This window comes from Ichthyophthirius multifiliis, assembly GCF_000220395.1.
Source record: "Ichthyophthirius multifiliis unplaced genomic scaffold scaff_1120509251284, whole genome shotgun sequence".
NCBI classification, from domain to species: Eukaryota; Ciliophora; class Oligohymenophorea; order Hymenostomatida; genus Ichthyophthirius; species Ichthyophthirius multifiliis.
The window spans coordinates 4,401-24,046 of record NW_004086024.1 but is presented as its reverse complement, the minus strand read 5'-3'; the positions used below and the strand labels follow the sequence as shown (position 1 = coordinate 24,046).

General features: G+C 15.5%; 5 protein-coding genes across 5 annotated transcripts, besides 53 other annotated features; 4 read left to right on the top strand and 1 right to left on the bottom strand. All coding sequences in view use genetic code 6, as the record gives it.

Moving 5' to 3' along the window:
- Window positions 1-90: 90 nt before the first annotated feature.
- Window positions 91-133: a microsatellite.
- Window positions 99-133: a microsatellite.
- Window positions 134-424: 291 nt separating this feature from the next.
- Window positions 425-682, top strand: IMG5_175700 (hypothetical protein; the record flags this gene model as incomplete). Its single annotated transcript, XM_004029620.1, has 1 exon — window positions 425-682. A coding segment is annotated over one exon (258 nt), but the record flags the coding sequence as incomplete, so codon positions are not given.
- A 162-nt stretch (window positions 683-844) lies between these two features.
- On the bottom strand, window positions 845-2,890 carry IMG5_175690 (WD40 repeat protein; the record flags this gene model as incomplete). Its single annotated transcript, XM_004029619.1, has 2 exons — window positions 1,869-2,890; window positions 845-1,635 (listed from the first exon to the last, which is right to left on the bottom strand). The coding sequence occupies exons 1-2, from the start codon at window positions 2,887-2,889 to the stop codon at window positions 845-847; spliced, it is 1,812 nt and encodes a 603-aa protein (XP_004029667.1). The 5' UTR covers window position 2,890.
- Window positions 1,705-1,813: a microsatellite.
- Window positions 1,739-1,813: a microsatellite.
- Window positions 1,806-1,865: a microsatellite.
- A 713-nt stretch (window positions 2,891-3,603) lies between the features above and the next one.
- Window positions 3,604-3,661: a microsatellite.
- A 749-nt stretch (window positions 3,662-4,410) lies between these two features.
- Window positions 4,411-4,447: a microsatellite.
- A 946-nt stretch (window positions 4,448-5,393) lies between these two features.
- Window positions 5,394-5,427: a microsatellite.
- A 320-nt stretch (window positions 5,428-5,747) lies between these two features.
- Window positions 5,748-5,826: a microsatellite.
- A 281-nt stretch (window positions 5,827-6,107) lies between these two features.
- Window positions 6,108-6,161: a microsatellite.
- An 829-nt stretch (window positions 6,162-6,990) lies between these two features.
- Window positions 6,991-7,035: a microsatellite.
- Window positions 7,027-7,081: a microsatellite.
- Window positions 7,082-7,989: 908 nt separating this feature from the next.
- Window positions 7,990-8,043: a microsatellite.
- Window positions 8,014-8,113: a microsatellite.
- A 140-nt stretch (window positions 8,114-8,253) lies between these two features.
- Window positions 8,254-8,314: a microsatellite.
- Window positions 8,254-8,332: a microsatellite.
- Window positions 8,281-8,315: a microsatellite.
- Window positions 8,296-8,386: a microsatellite.
- Window positions 8,308-8,386: a microsatellite.
- Window positions 8,339-8,383: a microsatellite.
- Window positions 8,387-8,668: 282 nt separating the features above from the next.
- Window positions 8,669-8,723: a microsatellite.
- Window positions 8,724-8,766: 43 nt separating this feature from the next.
- Window positions 8,767-8,824: a microsatellite.
- Window positions 8,784-8,830: a microsatellite.
- Window positions 8,831-9,191: 361 nt separating this feature from the next.
- Window positions 9,192-9,334: a microsatellite.
- Window positions 9,242-9,333: a microsatellite.
- Window positions 9,243-9,334: a microsatellite.
- Window positions 9,325-9,431: a microsatellite.
- Window positions 9,326-9,444: a microsatellite.
- Window positions 9,328-9,426: a microsatellite.
- Window positions 9,355-9,418: a microsatellite.
- Window positions 9,445-9,545: 101 nt separating the features above from the next.
- Window positions 9,546-9,587: a microsatellite.
- Window positions 9,588-9,616: 29 nt separating this feature from the next.
- Window positions 9,617-9,678: a microsatellite.
- Window positions 9,679-9,984: 306 nt separating this feature from the next.
- Window positions 9,985-10,051: a microsatellite.
- Window positions 10,052-10,757: 706 nt separating this feature from the next.
- Window positions 10,758-10,796: a microsatellite.
- A 128-nt stretch (window positions 10,797-10,924) lies between these two features.
- Window positions 10,925-10,965: a microsatellite.
- A 77-nt stretch (window positions 10,966-11,042) lies between these two features.
- Window positions 11,043-11,097: a microsatellite.
- A 269-nt stretch (window positions 11,098-11,366) lies between these two features.
- Window positions 11,367-11,399: a microsatellite.
- Window positions 11,400-11,843: 444 nt separating this feature from the next.
- Window positions 11,844-11,887: a microsatellite.
- A 452-nt stretch (window positions 11,888-12,339) lies between these two features.
- Window positions 12,340-12,416: a microsatellite.
- Window positions 12,403-12,445: a microsatellite.
- A 667-nt stretch (window positions 12,446-13,112) lies between these two features.
- Window positions 13,113-13,151: a microsatellite.
- Window positions 13,152-13,430: 279 nt separating this feature from the next.
- Window positions 13,431-13,487: a microsatellite.
- Window positions 13,488-13,652: 165 nt separating this feature from the next.
- Window positions 13,653-13,686: a microsatellite.
- Window positions 13,687-13,783: 97 nt separating this feature from the next.
- On the top strand, window positions 13,784-15,613 carry IMG5_175680 (hypothetical protein; the record flags this gene model as incomplete). Its single annotated transcript, XM_004029618.1, has 4 exons — window positions 13,784-14,255; window positions 14,375-14,750; window positions 14,815-15,358; window positions 15,405-15,613. The coding sequence occupies 4 exons, from the start codon at window positions 13,784-13,786 to the stop codon at window positions 15,501-15,503; spliced, it is 1,491 nt and encodes a 496-aa protein (XP_004029666.1). The 3' UTR covers window positions 15,504-15,613.
- Window positions 15,570-15,658: a microsatellite.
- Window positions 15,571-15,650: a microsatellite.
- Window positions 15,572-15,664: a microsatellite.
- Window positions 15,600-15,665: a microsatellite.
- Window positions 15,607-15,665: a microsatellite.
- A 309-nt stretch (window positions 15,666-15,974) lies between these two features.
- Window positions 15,975-16,011: a microsatellite.
- Window positions 16,012-16,066: 55 nt separating this feature from the next.
- Window positions 16,067-16,096: a microsatellite.
- Window positions 16,097-16,317: 221 nt separating this feature from the next.
- Window positions 16,318-16,365: a microsatellite.
- A 1,052-nt stretch (window positions 16,366-17,417) lies between these two features.
- Window positions 17,418-17,770, top strand: IMG5_175670 (hypothetical protein; the record flags this gene model as incomplete). The annotated part of the gene is made up of 2 exons (XM_004029617.1): window positions 17,418-17,468; window positions 17,516-17,770. The coding sequence occupies 2 exons, from the start codon at window positions 17,418-17,420 to the stop codon at window positions 17,768-17,770; spliced, it is 306 nt and encodes a 101-aa protein (XP_004029665.1).
- Window positions 17,771-17,853: 83 nt separating this feature from the next.
- On the top strand, window positions 17,854-18,170 carry IMG5_175660 (hypothetical protein; the record flags this gene model as incomplete). The annotated part of the gene is made up of 2 exons (XM_004029616.1): window positions 17,854-18,068; window positions 18,113-18,170. The coding sequence occupies 2 exons, from the start codon at window positions 17,854-17,856 to the stop codon at window positions 18,168-18,170; spliced, it is 273 nt and encodes a 90-aa protein (XP_004029664.1).
- A 1,147-nt stretch (window positions 18,171-19,317) lies between these two features.
- Window positions 19,318-19,356: a microsatellite.
- Window positions 19,357-19,545: 189 nt separating this feature from the next.
- Window positions 19,546-19,581: a microsatellite.
- Window positions 19,582-19,646: the final 65 nt, after the last annotated feature.

The window sequence follows — 19,646 nt, the reverse complement described above, 5'->3', positions numbered from 1 at the left end:
ATATAAATATAAATATAAATATAATTAAAAATAAATCTTTTATATTTTTTCATATTTATTTATTTAATCATATATTCATTAATTTATTTATTTATTTTTATATTTTATTATAATATTATATTATATATATTTTTTAAAAATTGAATAATTAAAATTTATATAAATAATTAATGGCTCCGCGTTATCATTCTCATTCGAAATCTCCTAAAATAAAAAAAAGTAAAGAAAAAATTAAAAAGGAAAAATCTTTTAAAAAAAATCGTAGTAACAGCAAAAATAAAAAAAGGCATTCCAAAAGTCGTTCTTATTCAAAATAACGTGAAAAACATAAAGAAAAAAACTTAAAAGATCCATAAGTAACTCACATGATAGAAAATAAACTAACAATAAAGACGAAGATAAATACGACCAAAATTAATAAAAGCATTAATCACCATAATCGAAATAAAATATAAATGACCAAAGCGTAGACTTAACCGAATAAGAAGATCAAAACGATGATGATCTATAATAAAAAATGATAAAAATTCTTGGAATAACTTCTTTTGCATCTTCCAAAGGAAAAGATCATTAACATTCTGCAAAAGAATCTGTTTTTTTATTCCGTAAAGAAAAAAGACAATACAGAAGATATATGAATAGAAAAGGAGGTTTTAACAGAGCTTTAGATAAAATGGATTGAAAAAAAAAAAAAAAAAAAATATTTTTGTAGACATATATATCAATATTTATATTTTTATAAAAAATTAATTTATATATATATTTTTTTATATTTTTCTAAAGTAAAAAATTCATATTGTTATTATTTATTTATAAAAATATGTGCTAATTTTTATATATATTGTCAATAAACAGTCCTTACTCTAAAAATAAGAAAGAATTTTTCCTATGAATCTTAAGTAATGATAGCTACTCTGATAGTATTATCAGTATTATTTCTTAAAATCTACATAATAGGGGAACATTAAGTAGCCTATTCATGTTATAATCTCTCATCAATCATAATTCCATTATTAATAGGAGAAATAGGATTTGATAATCTTAATAATTCATCACTATTTCCCGAACTTAATATCATATAGTTATTTTTTTTACCATCAAAGGGATTTTCGAATAGTAAAAGTTCAGAAACTACACTTTAATGTCCAACAATTTCCCTTTCGATGTTTCCAGTAGAAATATTCCATGTTTTAATCTTTGAATCAGATCCTCCTGTAAATATAATCGAAGAATCCATATGGGAAGAATTAATAGAAAAAACATGACAATTATCCTACAAACTTTTCTCGAAAATGAATTTATCTAAAACTTTTCTCTATAAACCCACATTAAATATATGTTGTAAACCCCAAACTTTAATAGTCCTATCTGATGAACCCGAAAGTAAGTTATTTCCATCTTTTGTTATAGCAATGCAATTTACAGACCCATTATGTTCCTACATTTATGCTAATACACTTCCATTTAGAACATCCCATATAATGATTGACCCATCTTATGAAGATGTTAATAATGTTCTTCCGTCTTTTACACTTAATATACTAGTTATACTGTTTGTATGTCTTTTTAATACCCTTATTGGTTAATGTTTTTATATATCCCATATTATTACTTAATGATCGCCCATTCCACCCCCTGAAGCTAAATAAAGAAGTTCTTTTTCTTATTTGTTTTCTTAATGATCTATAAATTATATTATTTAAAATATATAGAATAATATTTAATTATAAATAAATAAATATATATATATAAAAAAATATTTATAAATATATATATATATATATTATAAATATACATATTTCTATATATATATTTTTATTTATTTTTTTTATTTACATATATATTTTTATTAATAATTTTTATTTTACTTATTAATAATTTAGCTAAACTAGTATTTTTTAATTATTTTCCCATATTCATTTCTGATGGAAAAGCCCTAAAACCTCTTAATGCGTTGACAGAACTTTAATGTCCTTATAAAGTTGCTAAATGTTTATTTAAAGTAATATTCCAAATTTTAATTGAGCAATCTTTGGATCCTGTGGCTATAGTATCTTCATTTAATGCAAAAACACATAAAATCGAATCATTATGGGAAGTTGAAAATTTAGCTTCTATTTACAATTAAAGACCTTTTTAAGGTCTATAATCCCCTATAACAGAAGTCCTATCTTCCGATATCAAAGACGTAATATTGGGACTTACGGACATATAGTTAAAATCATAGAATTAATTTGTATATACTAAATGGTTGAAATTTCTTAAATATTCACTAAGGGAATTTATTATATTCATTTTGATTTCTGTTAGTAATATTTGAGAAGTTTCTGAGTGGTTATATAAAGGAATATGATATGATTATTTCGAAAGCTCGTCCGAGAGGAAATTAAGGAGCTTTTTCTCGATTTCTTTTTCTATATTGTCTATAGAAGCTTACAAATTGCATTTCTCGTCTTTTATTTTTATTATAGTATCAGTAGAACAAGGCTCTTTTCCATAAAAAGTTACATTATTTAAAGTACTTATATTCTAATTTGGTGCATTAATATTTGATTTATTAGACACTAATCTTGATTTATCTTTAAAATTGGCAACCCTATTATTTAAATTTATATAATTTTCCCTATATAAACAGAAAAAATCATCGAATTTCGCATGTAATTTTTTCCTTTATTAATTAAACATTTCAACCATATCATTAATAGTTTAATCGAAATCCATATCTATTTTTGCTTTTTCCTTTTTTATATGTTCTTCAACTTTTTAAATTTAATCATCTCCTTCACTAATTGTTTAAGTAACTGCTTTTGGTAAGACTAAATGTTGTAAATCTTATGCAAATTATCTTGAAGAAACAGTACTTTGACCTAAATTAACATTTTAACTCATAAATAAATTATTGTGCTGTTGTTTTTTTTCGTAATTATCATCTTCCTAATTTAATTGAAAGTTTTATTATTATTGCTATTATTATTAATTTATTCCTATTCCTAAATTACTTGAAAAACCTTAACCTATAGATTATGCTGTGGAATAAAATAAAGCATTGTTTTATTTTCTATCAAAAATGTTCTGTTTATGGCTTACATTGTGTCCTATTTAAGTCTAAGGAGCTTGAATTATTCGAGGATTATTCACTATTTATGATTAGTCAAGAGCTTTGGTTAATATTGTGGAATTAGATAAACTTTATTGGGATTATTATAGGCCAGGCTTTGTAGTTGGATTTATTTTATTTAGGTTATTTTGGATTATTTAAGACTCAGTTAATTAAGTAGGGATTGGATTTCCAAACTCGTCTTTTTTTACAGTCATCTTTATCTTTATTTTCTTGTTTTTTAAATCTTTAATTTTTGATTCGAAATCGAACTCTTCGTATATAGTGTTTAGCATTTTTTTTTTTTATATATATATATATAATATGTAAATGATTATATATAAGGAATATTTTTTATTAATAAATATTATAAAAATAAACAAAGGAAAATTTTTTTGAAGATATGATATTTATATATAAAAAAAAATTTTAAAAAAAAAATTATTTAAATTTTTATTCAAAAAGAACTAAGTACTAATATAATAATAAACAAATATAAAATAATGATTATTATTATTATTATTATTATTATTATTATTATTATTATTATTATTATTATTATTACTATATTTCATCCTTATTTTTTTTAATTTATTTTCCTCTTTTTGATTGATTTTATTGTTACCATTCTTCTGGTTCGAAATATTCACTTTTTTATTTAATTATCCCTAAATTTAAATCCATTTTTTATATTTCATCTTTTTGTTTTTAATTTTCTAATTCTAATCTTAATTATCTGTCTTTTTCGTCTTCTTCTAACCCCAATCTTCTATTAACTTCTAATTTATCTATAATTTTGAACCTTTATTAATAAAATTCCATCATAAGTTATCTTTCCTTTTCGTCCCATTCAATGCCTCTTCTTTTTCTTTCTTTTTCTTCTATATAACTATTATTTACTTTTAAATTTTTTCTATTTATTATATAAAATAAATACTTACTATTATTAAACCTCCTCTTTTGTAGGAGGAATTTCATCTTTTTTTGTCAACCAAAAATAAAATGCCAAATCAGTCATTTCATAGCTATTTTTATTTGCAAAATCAATCTTTTTTTATATTTAAATTTAATTTTTTTTATTTATTTTTTTACTTCTCTTCTTGTTGGTAATCCCCATGGAGAATAATACTAATAATATTTATTTCCGTCTTTATCTATTCCAACTAGTTCCCTGTTTAACTTTTGGTTTAACATTTCTTCTTTTAATTATATATATTTTTAGCCGTATTTCGAGCCTTTTATCCATTCTCTTATTGCTCGATATTTTCTTATTATATTCATTTTTTTTTTTTTTTTATATAAATGAATTTATTTTAATTTTAATATAAAATAATTTTAATAAAAATTAATATATAAATAAATAAAACAATACATTATAAAATTAATCATTATTAATAAAAAAATACAAATACATTTTTTAATGAAACTAAACAAAAAATTTACAAAAACCATAAAAAAGTTGACATTTTTACCCCCCCCCCCTCCAAACAAGTCGACTTTACAACTATTAAATCAATAATATAATGTATAATGTCATTTATAGTAATTATTTTATCATTATTTTACTTTATTATATCTCCTTTATTAATATTTTACAAACAAAATAATGTCTAAGATAGTCCAAAATAAAACAAAAAAACGATATGATTTCTCCCTTTATTAATCTATTCATGAGCATTATTTAGTTTTTACATTTAAAATTAACCAAATTGAAATTTCCCTTGTAGAAGAAAACTATATTGCATTTAAATTCCAATATAATAAGCACACACATAATAAGGAGTACAATAAACACTAACCCGATATAAAAAATGTGCCCTTATGTGGACTTTTCAATTTTAAATGTAAAAAAAGTACATATATATAGGAAAAAAATTTCTTAAGAAAGTTTAATTAATGCATTCATAATTATATATAGAGTATTATTTAAAATGTATAAAAGAGTATAAAAAAGAAGAAAATAGACAACTTAAAAAATAATATTTAGATAGAAATAATTTATATTCCCAAATGAAAAGTTTTAGATATAGAAGATTTGTTAGTAAAAGACTATTATAAAGATTTCTATATGATTTAAGAAATTTAATTCGAATGGTAAATATGGAAATTATAGATGTTTATATAGATGTAAAAAAAGGCTTATTTTTTTTTTAAGGCAAAAACGTACTTTTTTCACACTAAGAAAATATATTATTAGTAATACTTCGGGTATTTATGGGAACAAATAAAAATTAAGGACTAAAATGGACATTATTAAATATTAAAATAATAAATATGTAATATTATTAGAAAAGTAGATTTATAATAAAAAACGATTTCTAATAAGAAAAAAAAAAATTGATAAATGAATTAGAAAAAAAAGACCTTACAAAAAATATAAAATATCGTATTTATATTTAATATAGTTAATAAACCTTAAATATTATTTAAAAGTGTAAATTATAAATTAATATTAAGATATTTTAAAGGTGATATTTTTATAGATTTTTAATAAAAAATAATTGGTTTAAAGTCTTTTCTAAATTTAAACTTAATAATTTATAATTTCGAGAAGATTTAGAAGAAAATTAAAATAAAAGTATACTTTTCTAATTCTTAAAATAAAATTTCTGTTTTAATTTCGAATTTAATTTTAAATAACCTAAAATTAAATTTAAATAAAAAACAATACTAATTTGAACGAAACATAATACTAATTCAAATGAAAAAAAAAACTAATTTAAATGAAATAAATGCATATTGGTATGAAAAAAAAAAAATTTAATAAATAGTTATATAACAAAAAAATTAAAATTACGAAAAGACATTCCGAAAAAAATAACTTATTTTATAGGTTTATAGATAGAATTTAGAAAAAATAAAAAAAGGAGAATATAGTATATATGAATGTATATAAATGACATAATTTTATAAAATAAAATAATATATAATTATAATAATAAATAAAAAAATATATTTAGAATTTTAATATAATAATTTTTAAATTTACATAATTTTATTTTATTATTATTATATATATATATATATATATATATATATATATATATATATATATATATATATAACTTTTATTTTATCGTTTTATATATTTATTCAATTTATATTATTATTAACAAAAAAGAAAAATATAATGGCCACTTCTTTTTAATTTTCAAAAATAGGTGAAAGTATATTAACATAAAATTAAATAAAATATGAATAAAATCCATATAATAAAAACGCTTATTTCGATTAAAAAAAGCCAATAGAATCTCCATATTATAATTTAAATTAAATTCCAAAATCAAAGCAATAATATGCAGATATGTTAAAATAATAAATAAATGAAAGAAAAGAATTAAGAACTAAAAAATATTAAAACGAATAAATAATACAACAATAATAAAAAATATAAATAGAAAAAAATAATTATTATAAAGGATCATTATGGAAGGAAAATTTAAACGAATAATAATTACAAGAAAAACAAAACTAAAAAAACGAACTTTTAAAATAATTACAAGAATAAATTTTATTTAAAAAACTAAAAGAATAATAAGAAAAAAAACAGGAATAAATGTAAGATTTCTTTCTTAATGAAAAAATTAAAATTTTTTAACAAAATTCTACATAAAAAAATTAAAATCTCAAACAAAATTCTCTTCCTATAAAAAATATTAAAACAGATATTATTAAATCTTTACATATAAAATAAAATAATAAAACAGAAAACACCAAAAACAAAAATGAAAATAATAAAGACGTTCAAAATTTTGAAAATGCCTAAGAAATACCAAGAACTCCTAATAGAGTTTCTTAAAATTAATTCTAGTTTTTAAATAAAAATTAAAAAAATCAAGATAATAAAAGTAGCAATTTTTAAAATTATTTAAATGAATATTATGATTAAGAAAATAATAAAGAAATAAAGAGTATATAAAAAGAAGTAAATATATATATATATATATATATATATATATATAATATATATATATATATTATATAAAATAAAATATTTTATAATAGAGTTTTATTACATAAAATTATAATGATTCTTTAACCAAAAATATGCTTTTATATATGGAATAATAAAGAAATGCCTATTAATAAGATATATATGACTTAAAAGTAAAAATTACTCGAAAAAATGAATAAAATAATTCTTTTTATTAAGAAAATAATAATGAAATAAAAGAATAAAATTCTTAATTTATAAAATAAAAAATAATTCAAGTAGAATAAAAATAAACTAGAGAAAAAAAAAAATGTAATTCTTAAATTTTTTAAATTTAAAAAAACGAATAAAGAAAAATTTCATCATAAAGTGTGGATTTATTAAAAACGGGGAAGATTTTATCAAAGAAAATTTGAAAGATAAAAAAATAAAATTTATGTTATAAAAAAAGAAAAAAATATAATAAATTAATAATATGAATGGTTAAACGTGAATATATAGGAAAAAAACATTGATAATTATGATGAATTTAATAATATTATTTTTAAAATCAAAGATATGATATATTAGGAAACTTTACCTGTAAAAAATAATAATGATAATGAAATAGAAAGAGAATACTAAAGGAAAAGACAATATATTTAGAATGTTAAATAAAGAGAATTAGAATAAAACTATTTGTAATTTTAAGTTAAAGAATAAATTAATGAAAAAATTAAAGAAGAAAGTATAAAAAATATAGAAAATGAAGATAATAATAATATTAATTTTGAAAAAAATATGGAAAATATAAAAAATTTAATATTAAATTTTAAAAATAATTATTAAGATAAATATTGATAATGTCATATTTATTTTAATAAAAATATGGCATATATTTATAATTTTGTTTATATTAATATTAATTTAATAGAAATTTGTAATAAAATTATTTAAAAATATTATGAATATTATTAATTAAAAAATTTAAATTTAAAAAATAATATAAATATATATATATAAAATAAATAAAATAATAATATATTAAAATATATATAATTTTAATATATATATATTAATAAATATATATATATATAAATATAATTATTTCTATTTTACATTTCTATATTAAATATATACGTAATTTTATTATCATCTTTTTATATTAATATAAATGTATTATTTAATATTTTTTTAAAATAATTATAAATTACCATATGAAATAATCAATATTAAATAATTAATAATTTTTATATATTGTTTCTATTTATATTAATTTTTTATAATTTTTATTAATTTTTTATTTTATCATTTATTTTTTACATATCTTTTTTTTTATTTTTATTTTTATTTTTATTTTTTTTATTATTTTTTTAAATTTTTTTAAAAAATTATATAAACAATTTCTTATTATTTATTAAATTAAAATAAAGGTACTTTATTTTTAAATTTTATTTTAAATGAAAAACAAATAATCTTATAAATAATTTATATAATATTTATATAGATATTAAAATTTATTAAATTATATGAGTATAGTTAATTAATATTATATTTCATTATGTAATTTTTTTTTATCTATTATATATTTTATAAACATATTCATAATATTAAATTATTCTTAATTTTTTAAGACTAAAATTTATAATAATTTTTTGAAAATAAAAATAAAAAATTTATATACATAATTAAAATAAAAAATTAAATAAAAAAAAATGATATATAATGTATATTTGAATAAAGTATATTATTTAAGATAATAATCAATGAAAGTAAATATTATATAAAAATAAATAAATATATATATATAATAAAATAAAACAAATAGAATAAATTCTATAAAATATAAAGCAAATTTAAAATTGTTAATAAAAAAAAATTTAATTTATACAATAAACTATATTATATATATAAAAAAAATAATAATAACAAAGAATTAAGTATAGAAAATTATAAAATTAACTTTTATACATTAACATAAAAATCACGCATTAAAAATAATAATATATATAAATATATAAAAAGGCTTCTTAAAATATTTATATTTAAAAAGAATAAAATAATTAATTATAATATAATAAAAAATTGTATAAAGTATAATTATTAAAGAAGTAATATAAATAAAAATAAAAATGATATATAAATTTTATTATTAATATATATGAAAACAATATTAAGTAGTAAAAAAATTATAAATAATATTTAAAATAGATATATGATATATAAAAAAAAATAATAAATAAAAATAATAATAATAATAATAATAATAATAAAAAAAAGAAATATGATAATAATAAAATAAAAAAATAATATAATATAATAAATTTATATATATTTATATCAATATATTTAATATTATTATTATAAAAAATATTATTTTTATTTTTAATATATATTATATATATTTATTAATATAATTTAAATTTAAATATATATAATTCTATTATATTAAATAAAAATTTATTTCAAAATAAATATATACATTCATAGATCACAAATAATCATATATTTATACAATCTACTTTATTATTTCAAAATTAAATAATAAATTAATTAAATATAACTTAATTAATATATTGTTACTTATTTTTAAATATTTACATTTCATTTTTATTTTTTTTATAATTTTTATTTTTGTTATTATTCTTACTTTTTTAATTTTTTTTATAAAGATAAAGTTATTTTTAACTGTTTTTATAACAATTTTAACTACATATTATTATTTTTTTTGTTAATTAATTGAAATTTTCAAAAAAGATTAAATTTATAAATTTTCAAACTAAAAATCAAATAATATTATTTCATTTTGTTATAAAAACTAGAAGAAGTTTAAATATATAACACATATCAATTAGGAAAAAAAAAAAAATCAAAATGAATTATAATGTCAAAAAATTATGTTTTATTAAAAAACATATAACTATGTATTAAGAAATTAAGGAGTTTTATAAAATTTTAGATTAAAATGATGTTTAATAAGATTATTAAAATAAATAAGATTAATAAAATTAACAATATTATAAAGATAAACAAGATTATTATTTATATGACTATGAATATTTTGATATAAAAGATTAATAAGATGAAATTGTCTTATATAAATAAAAATAATAAAATTAACCTATTATAAATATAAAAATACTATTTTAATATTTTTATTATATATAAAATATATATTTATTATTATTTTAAAAAAATTTAATCAATAATTTAATATATGTATATTTTTTTATTAATATAAAAAAATATATTTTAATAAATTATTTATATTCAACTAAAAATCATATAAATTAAAGCTATACATATAATTAAAGAATATATTATACAACTCTTCATATTTCCACTAAAGAAAAATTTCGGGTCCTCATTTATATCCTAGTCTTCTTGAATTGTTTCCTCATTTTCTTTATAATGGAATTTCGAATAATTTGAATATTATTCAATTTAATTCAAATTATAACCCTGTGATAAAATATTGCTTTAATTAAGATTAAATGTTTAATTTGGCATTTGATTATAATTATAAGTCAATTCAGGAGTATTTTAAAATGAATTATCTTAACAACTATTATAAGATAATAAACTTTTAATAGCCGGATTACATTACTCTTTATTTTAAATATCAACTGAGTTAACTTATATTATTGCTTATTAATTATTTTGCTATTATAATAATGTTTATTGCATATTTATTAAGTAGCTATTATAGTAAATTAATATTTAACTTATAAAATTTTTAAGAATATATTTAAAAAAAAAGATTTTTTTTAAATAAATAATATTTTTAAAAATATAAGTTATAAAAAATTTCATTTGAAATAAAAAAACAGAGTTTAAAAAAAAAAATATATATAAAATTAATTCTAAAAAACTTTAAAATAATTAAACCTATATATAAACTTCTTTTGTAATTATATAATAAATATAAATATTTATAATATATAAAATTATTTATTTAAAAAGATTTTAAATATTTTATTTAACTCATTCTATATTATCATTATAATATAAGACTATTTTAAAAGTTATTAAAAAAAATATAAAAAATTAAAATAATTAAAAATATAAAAAGAAATATAAAAAATATTTATATTTATAATTTTAATTATAAATGAAAATATAAATTAAAAATAATATATATATTTATAAAACTTATATATATTATTTATTTATGTATATTTTTTTTTTCCAATTATTTAATATTTTTTTTTAAAACGTATACAATACAAATATAATACATAATTTATAAATTATGAATAATTCTTAATAATTTATTTTTATTATATTCTTCATTTAAAATATTCAAAAAACTACACAATTTATATTTATACAATTATTTGGAATACTTTTCTTTTCTTATTAATTTATTATTTTATTATTTTATTATTTATTTTTATTTATATCTAATCTTAATTTTTCAGTTTTTCTTAATAATACTGACTATTTTTAAATATTACATATTCATTTTAAATAGATGATATTTAAGAAGATTAATATTATTCTTAATCATAATCTGTTTAATCAATCGAGTACTCCTTAGAATCATTATTACTTTCATTTATTTCACTATTTATTAATGTATAATAATTTAAAAAAGAACTATAATTTTAATTTCTGTTTGCATAAGTTGGGTCACTTTATTATCTAGAGTTATTGCATTTTTAACTTAATTAATATATAAGCTATTATGTATTTCTCAATAAATATATTTTATTTTTTTATTAATAAAATATAAAAATTTACTAGTTTTTATCTCTTATTGTATTTTAAAATTAATCTAAAGTTTTACAAAATTAAATTAAAGCTATTCTAATTTCTTTCATCATTTTAAACTAATATAAAAAATATATAATAATATGAAAAATAATTTAATATGATTTGTATATATAACTATAAAAAAATAAAATATTAAACTAAACAAATTTTAATTTTATTTTTATATGTAATTTTATTTATATAATTACAAATTTTATCACCCATTATACTATTTAGTTTCCTTTAAGCTTATTGTACATACTTTTAATATTATATAGTTCTCTTTTTTTTAAATCATCTAAAGGATTTAAAGTAATTTTTCTATTTTTTTATTTAAAAAAAAAATTTTTTTTTTTTTAATTTTATTAACAATATTTATTTTTTTATTTCTTGTAAATCTTATTTAATCATTTCAGAAATTTAATTAAATGAATATTTTTATTCTGATTATTAATGATATATTAAAGATTGTGCAAATTAATTAATTTCTTATTTTTAAGAATAAAGTTCCCTATAAACTTATTTTTAGCATTTTAATCTTGTTTAAAAAAATCTTATTGAAAGTCTGTTTTTAATATAAATAAATATTATATATATATATATATATATATATATATATATTTATTTATATATATTTATATATATAAATATTTTTTTAATATAATAAAGTAATTTTTTAAAAAATAAGTTTACAGTATATTCTTTTTAGCAACATGTTAATTTTATAAAGGCTTATCCTAAACAAATAATTATGAAGAATTTTAGTTTGAATTAATTTGTATTTTATTATCGTATTTAATAATTTATTATTTTAGATATTATATCTATATTTTATTTTCATATATTTGTTTTTATTAAAAAAAAAATATACTTTCATAATTAAAAAATAATTATTAAAAATGTTTTTTTTTATTTAGAATATTTATTATATTACATTTTAATATATAGATTATAAAAAATCTATTAATTTAGTCCTATTTTCTTTGTTTTCTATAAATTTATCTAATAATTTAGAATCTTAAAATTCTTTTTTTAGTCTCTTTATTTCATTATGAATTATATAAAAATAAACTAATATATTATTTTTTTACATTTATTTCATAAAAAAGTGACTTAAATTAGGTTTAATCATCATCGCTAAAATATGAATCTTATTAAATACATTCTCTTAATAGCTAAGAAAGTTTTAATAGCCTTGATGGCATATTTAACCATTAATTAGTTCCTATTTTATCCATTAAGAAAATAATATTTATATATATTTTTTTTTTATACAAAAAAAATTAAATTATAATTTTTTTTCTAAATAAAAGTAAATATGCATATGATTCATAATTTAATTTATCTATATGATATAAAAATATAATAATATATATAAAAAAATAAAATTATAAAGATTTATATATATTATTTTTGTATTTTAATTTACTAAATATGACATTATTTTTTAACTATTATGTAATAAATTTAATAATTTAATTTTTTAATAACATTTATTAATTATTTGAGTCAATACTATATATTTAAATAAAAAATATTTTTAAATATTTTATATATGTTAAAAAAGCAAAAAAAATAATATTTTATTTATATTCAAAATATTTTTTTTTATTATAAAAATCATAAATAATTTTAATATAAAATATATTATTTTCTATTTTTATTTTAATATAAAATTATAATTAAGAAAATTTATATATTAAATAAAATTATTCATTAAATTTATATTAAAAAAAAAAAAAAAGATGTTAATATTTTATATAAACAAAATAAAGTATAAATATAATAATTTATTTTTTTAAATAAATTAAAGAAAAAATTAAAGTATATATTTTTTTTTATTATATTATTTAACAAAATATCTATATATAAAAATATATATTAATATATTTGTTTTTTATTTATTTATTTATTTATTTATATAATTAATTTTTGTAAAATTAAAAAACAAAACAGTCATTACATATTATATATAAAATTTACATTTAAAATAAAAAAACTAAAAATAAAATAAAAAAATGGATTGGATTAACAGATTAAATAATATTCAAAACAAAGTAAGATTTTAATTACATTCGCGTAAATTAGATGATTTAGAGTCCGTATACAAGCTAATGAGCGAGTTCGACAAGGACAATTCCGGAAAACTTGACAAATACGAATTCTAGAACTTTTTGAGTAGAATCGGTGTATTTTTAAGTTCCTAGGAACTCCGTGCTGTTTACGATTAATATGATACTAATAAAGACGAGTAAATATCTTACGCTGAATTTATATAATTAATCCGAACTTCTATTTCTGAGAAAAGACTTGCAGTAGTAAAACACGCTTTTTAGTTCTTGGATAGAAGAAATAATGGAAAATTAAATATTAATGAATTAATTTAATTATATAGAGCAGAAGCTCATCCTAGGGTTGTTACTCGTTAAAAAAGCGCTGAATAGGTTAGAGATGAATTTATAAATGCTATTTCTAAAAAAAGCTTAGATGGTAAAAATATTTTTATTTTTTTGGTTTTAAATAAAAAAATAAAACTTTTTTTTTTTTTTTTTTTTTTTCTTTCTTTAATGTTTTTTTTTTTTAAAAAAAAATAATAATATTATATATAGGATAAAATATAATTGAAAATGATTTCCTTGAATATTATGCTGATGTAAATGCTACACTTCCATAAGAAAAAGAAGAATATTTTGTTGATATAGTATTAAATACATGGGGAATAACATCTTCTATTGATTATGTTTCTACTGAAAGATTAAATGATTTAGAATTAATTTTATATGAAAAAATAAGACAAAAAACTTCAACGAAAAACGATGAAGGAAAAACACTATAAAGTGCTTTTAAATATTTCGACTTATAATCTAGAGGAGTTATAGATATTCATTAATTTAAATAAACATTAGAGAAATTCGGATGTGTATTTACAGATAAAGAAATCCATGCATTATTTAATAAATATGATACAACTCATTCCGGAAAAATGTAAAAAAAATAAAAAAAATATTTTTTCGTTAAAATATAATTTAAAAAAAATAAATAAATATAGATGTTATGATGAATTTAGTTCTATTTTTGCTACTTTAGGAAGTTAAAATAATGCTAATGTAAAACCTATATTTGATTTAGAAAGATAACCACCTACTATTGTCTTAGAAAAAATAAGAAATGAGTTTTAAAAGAGAAATTTATATGCATTTAGGGCTTTAGGAAGAGCTTGTACAAAAGCTGATAATTTCTTAAATGGATATTTGGAACTAAGCGAATTTTAATGGGTTTTAAAAGAAGTAGAATTCTAATTGACGAAAACTGAATTTAATAATCTTTTTAAATATTTTGATAAGAATAATGATGGAAAAATTTATTATTAAAATTTTATTAATTTGGTTAGAGGTAATGTTTCTTAATAAGTTGTAGACTCTATTGCTTAGAAATATTCTAATTTATAAAGTTAAGGACCGGTTTCAGTTGCTAGTATTGTCAGAAATTATAATTCTTTGGCTGTTTAGGAAATATATCATACTAAAAAATGTGCCTAAGAATTGTCAAAAGAATTCTAAGATTAATGGTAAAGTTATGTTTCATAACCATAAGTATTTTTTTTTTTTTCTACATATAATTTATTTTATACTTTTTAAGGTTTCATAAGATTAATTTGTTGATTTCTTCGTAGATGTGTTTGCTTTTAGCTAAAATGAAGACAAATTTTAAAATTATATTCAAAAGGCCTTCCCTTGAAATTTTTAAAGGAAAAAATATTTATATATATAATATTAACACTTTATAAGAAAAATTCAAATATTTTTATATATAGATATTAAAATTATAAAAATAATATATATATATATTTAAATATATAAAAAATTATATATATATATATATAAATAAATAAATATATATTTAAAAGCCATATATATCTTTTATATATAATTTATACACATAATATTAATTTTATTTTTTATTAATTAATTCGTTTTATTTAATTTTGTTTTATTTTTAATTTTTATTAGTAATTGTTTTTTTATAAATAAATAATTATATAATTTTTAATCATATATATTTATTAAAATCAATTATTAATAATATAAATAAAATTAAGAATAATTTTTTTTATTTTACAAATTAAATTTTTTACTTAATACTTTATATTAAATTATTTCATTAATTATGATAATTATATTAATATGATTTTTTAACATATGTGGCAATAATTAATTGATTTAAAAAAAATTAATTTATCTAAAAATAAAAAAAAATATTAATTAATATAAAATTAAGAAGTGTTTTTTTATAATTATTATTAAATAAGAAAAAAATAAATAAAAAAAAATGGATTTTTAATAATAAATAGATTAAAAAAATTAATAAATAAATGAGTTGAATAATATAATATTAAATAATTAATTAGAATTAAAAATTTAAAATGATAAAATAAAAATTTAGGATTAAATAAATTTAGAAATAAGTGAATAAAATTAAAAAAATCTTAATACAAACAAAGAGCTATACCAGATATTATATTATAAATAATAATTTTTAGAAGAATTTAAAGTATATTATAAAATAAATGAAAAATTATATTATTAAAAAAATAAAAAATAATAGAATTAAAATAACATTATAAATGATAAATTAATTTTAATGTCCAAATTTTTTTAAAACTTATGTGAAGATATAGCCAAATAAAGCAATAAAAATGGAAAGAAAATATTCGAAAGCTTAAATTTTATAAAATTATAAATAATCGAAATGTAAGATTTATTAATTTCGATTGACGAACCGAATAATTAAACAATTTAGTTATATAAAGTATCAAAATAATTAAAAAGATCTTATGTCGAGAATCCAGAAATAAAATAACATTCATAAAGTGAAAATGCTCTTTATTCTCAAAAAAAAAAAAATGTGGAAAATTACAATTAAATATAAAAAGAAGAATAAAAACAAGATAAACCTGAAGATTTAAATAACGATAAATTAAATCCTGAATAAAAAGTTTAAATATATATTATTAATTATATTTATAAAAAATAAAGTTTAATAAAATTGTTAGTCAAGGAGATCCCGAATATGAATAAAATGTTTAATTATTAAAATGGTTAGATAAAGGAAAATGCAAATTTGATAAAATAAAAATGGTTTTCTATAATAACTATAGAGGAATACATGCAAAAAGAAAGATATTAGTTATTTTATATAAAAAAAAAAAAAAAAAGTATAATTTTACAAAATTATTATATATAAAATTAGAAAGGAGAGACAATAATAAGTATATAAAAATCAAATATGATAACATTAGAATTATCGAAACAATTGCCTTTTTGTCGTAAAATCGAATTCGAAAATTTAAAATTACTAAGTCCTAAACATACATATTTATCAATATATTTAATCCATGAAAAAAAAACAATAAGTCTTTTTGGAAACCTTATATAGATGTATTACCTTGTGAATATACGACATACCCAATTTTATATACAAAAGAAGAATTATAATGGTTAGAAGGAAGTTAATTCCTAAACTAAGTTATTGAAAGAAGAGAATGTGTAAGCCAAGATTATTTTACAATATGTTAAAGATTTCCTGAATTTAAAAAATTTTGCACTTTAGATGAATTTTCGTGGGCTAGAATGATGGCTGCGTCTAGAATTTATGGACTTTTTATAGACTCTTAAAGAACAGATGCTTTTGTACCACTTGCAGGTATATTTAGTTTTTTATTTGTAGTATGTTTATATATATATATATAGATATGTTAAATCATAAAAGACCAGCTTATACAACTTGGGGATTTTGTGAATAAACTAATTGCTTTGTTTTAAAAGCTTCAGAAGATATAAGATTAGGAGATTAAATATATTATAGTTGTGGAAGGAAATGTAATTCGAGATTTTTATTAAATTATGGTTTTGTTGTTAAAAATAATGAGGCTAATGAAATTTTAGTACATTTTTTTTTTTGTTTAAAAAAAAAAAAATCTATAAAAAGATAAAAACTTCATTTGATGTTTATGATGAAACTTTGCCTTGCAAATTATAATTAATAGATAGGATTCTTGAATAATAGGTTTTTAAATTACATATGAATTATGAAGAAAAAGATGTGCTTGAGTTATTTGGCTTTTTAAGATTTAAGTAGACTAAAGATTTGTAGATTCTCTAAAAATTTTAAGAAATTGCAGAATATTAACCTTTTGATCCTTAAAGGACACCTCCTTATTCGATAGAAAATGAAACTTTAGTTTGGGAAGAATTGTTAAGTATTTCAAATGACTTACTTAGTAAATATCCTACTACTATAGAAGTATTTTTAATATATATGTAATGATTTTTTATAGTAAAAAAAAGGAGGATAAATAAATATTTGAAACAAATAAATTAACTATAAATTAATAGAATTGCTTGATTTTAAGAATGGGAGAAAAAGAAGTATTTATTTAATAATATAATAAAATTTATTAAAAAAAAATAGATATTGAGATATTATATAAAAATGGGAAATATAATAATTTAATTATTATAGATGACAAAAAAAGTTAAAATTATTTTAAATATAACATATATATATTATTTTTTTTAAAAATATAAACTATCATACATATTAATTAATAAATATATATTTATATATATTTAATATTAGGACATAAAAAAATATATTTTACAAAATTCGGATTGTACTTAATATTCGAGTTATGTAAATGGAATTGTTATCCCTCTAGTCTCTAAAAAAGATAATATTGTTAATAATTAAGAGTCAGATATATGATAAATAATTTTTTTAATATTTTTTATTTTTTTTGAAATAAAAAAAAATTAATAATAAAAATTATTTTTTATATACTTATTTAAAAATTTTGATTTTTTAGATTTATCTTCTTTTTATTATGTATTTTTTATTTTGAGGATAAAAAAAATTAATATATTTAATTATATATAAATAATTAAAAAATAGTATAAATATTTTATTTAACAAAACATTTGCTTTTATTTGATCACAATTATTTGAATTTAATAAGAATTTTCAAAGTTTTTTAATTAAAATAATATAGATTTAAATAAAAAGTTTAAAATATAAAAATTTTATATGCTTATTATTAATATTAATTTATATTTTATATATATAAAAAAAAAATTATATAGTTTATTAAAATTAAATAAAATATTAAAAATTTTTTTAATACTTTATTATTTTTATTTATTTTTTATAATTAAATTATGTTATTAATTGATATCTATTTTAATAATTTATTTTAATTTGTATCCTTAACTTAATCTGAATTTTATAAAAATAAATAAAAAAATCATACAAATAAAAAAATTCAAGATAAATTGAATTTAAGATATTAATATGTACTTTAAATTATTATTTTTGTTTCTTTTGTAGACAAAATAAATTATATAAAATATAAATTTTATTTGTTTTATTATCTTTTTAATTATATTATTAATATATGAAAAATATAAATCAAAAAATTAAAGAAAAACGAAATTATTCTTTTTTACTTATAATTAATAGTATTTATTTTTTAATATTCCAAAAAAAAAAATTAATGTTTTTTAAATAATTTTATTTTTAAATGCTTTTTTTTTAATTATTATTTAACATTTGTTATGTATTATATAATAAATACATATTTCATTTTAAAATATCTTATAAATGCCAATTGAAAAATAAAAGTCAATTAAAACTAAAAAATATAGATATAAATTTTACAAAATTATATTATCATATAAATTATATTTATATATGTATATATTTTAAAATTATGTCTAAATTTAACAATTTTATCTAATAATTTTATCAAATAATTTTATCAGAATTTATGAATAAATTATCCTTCTTATAATTTCTAAATACATTCACTTATTTTTCTAAAATAAA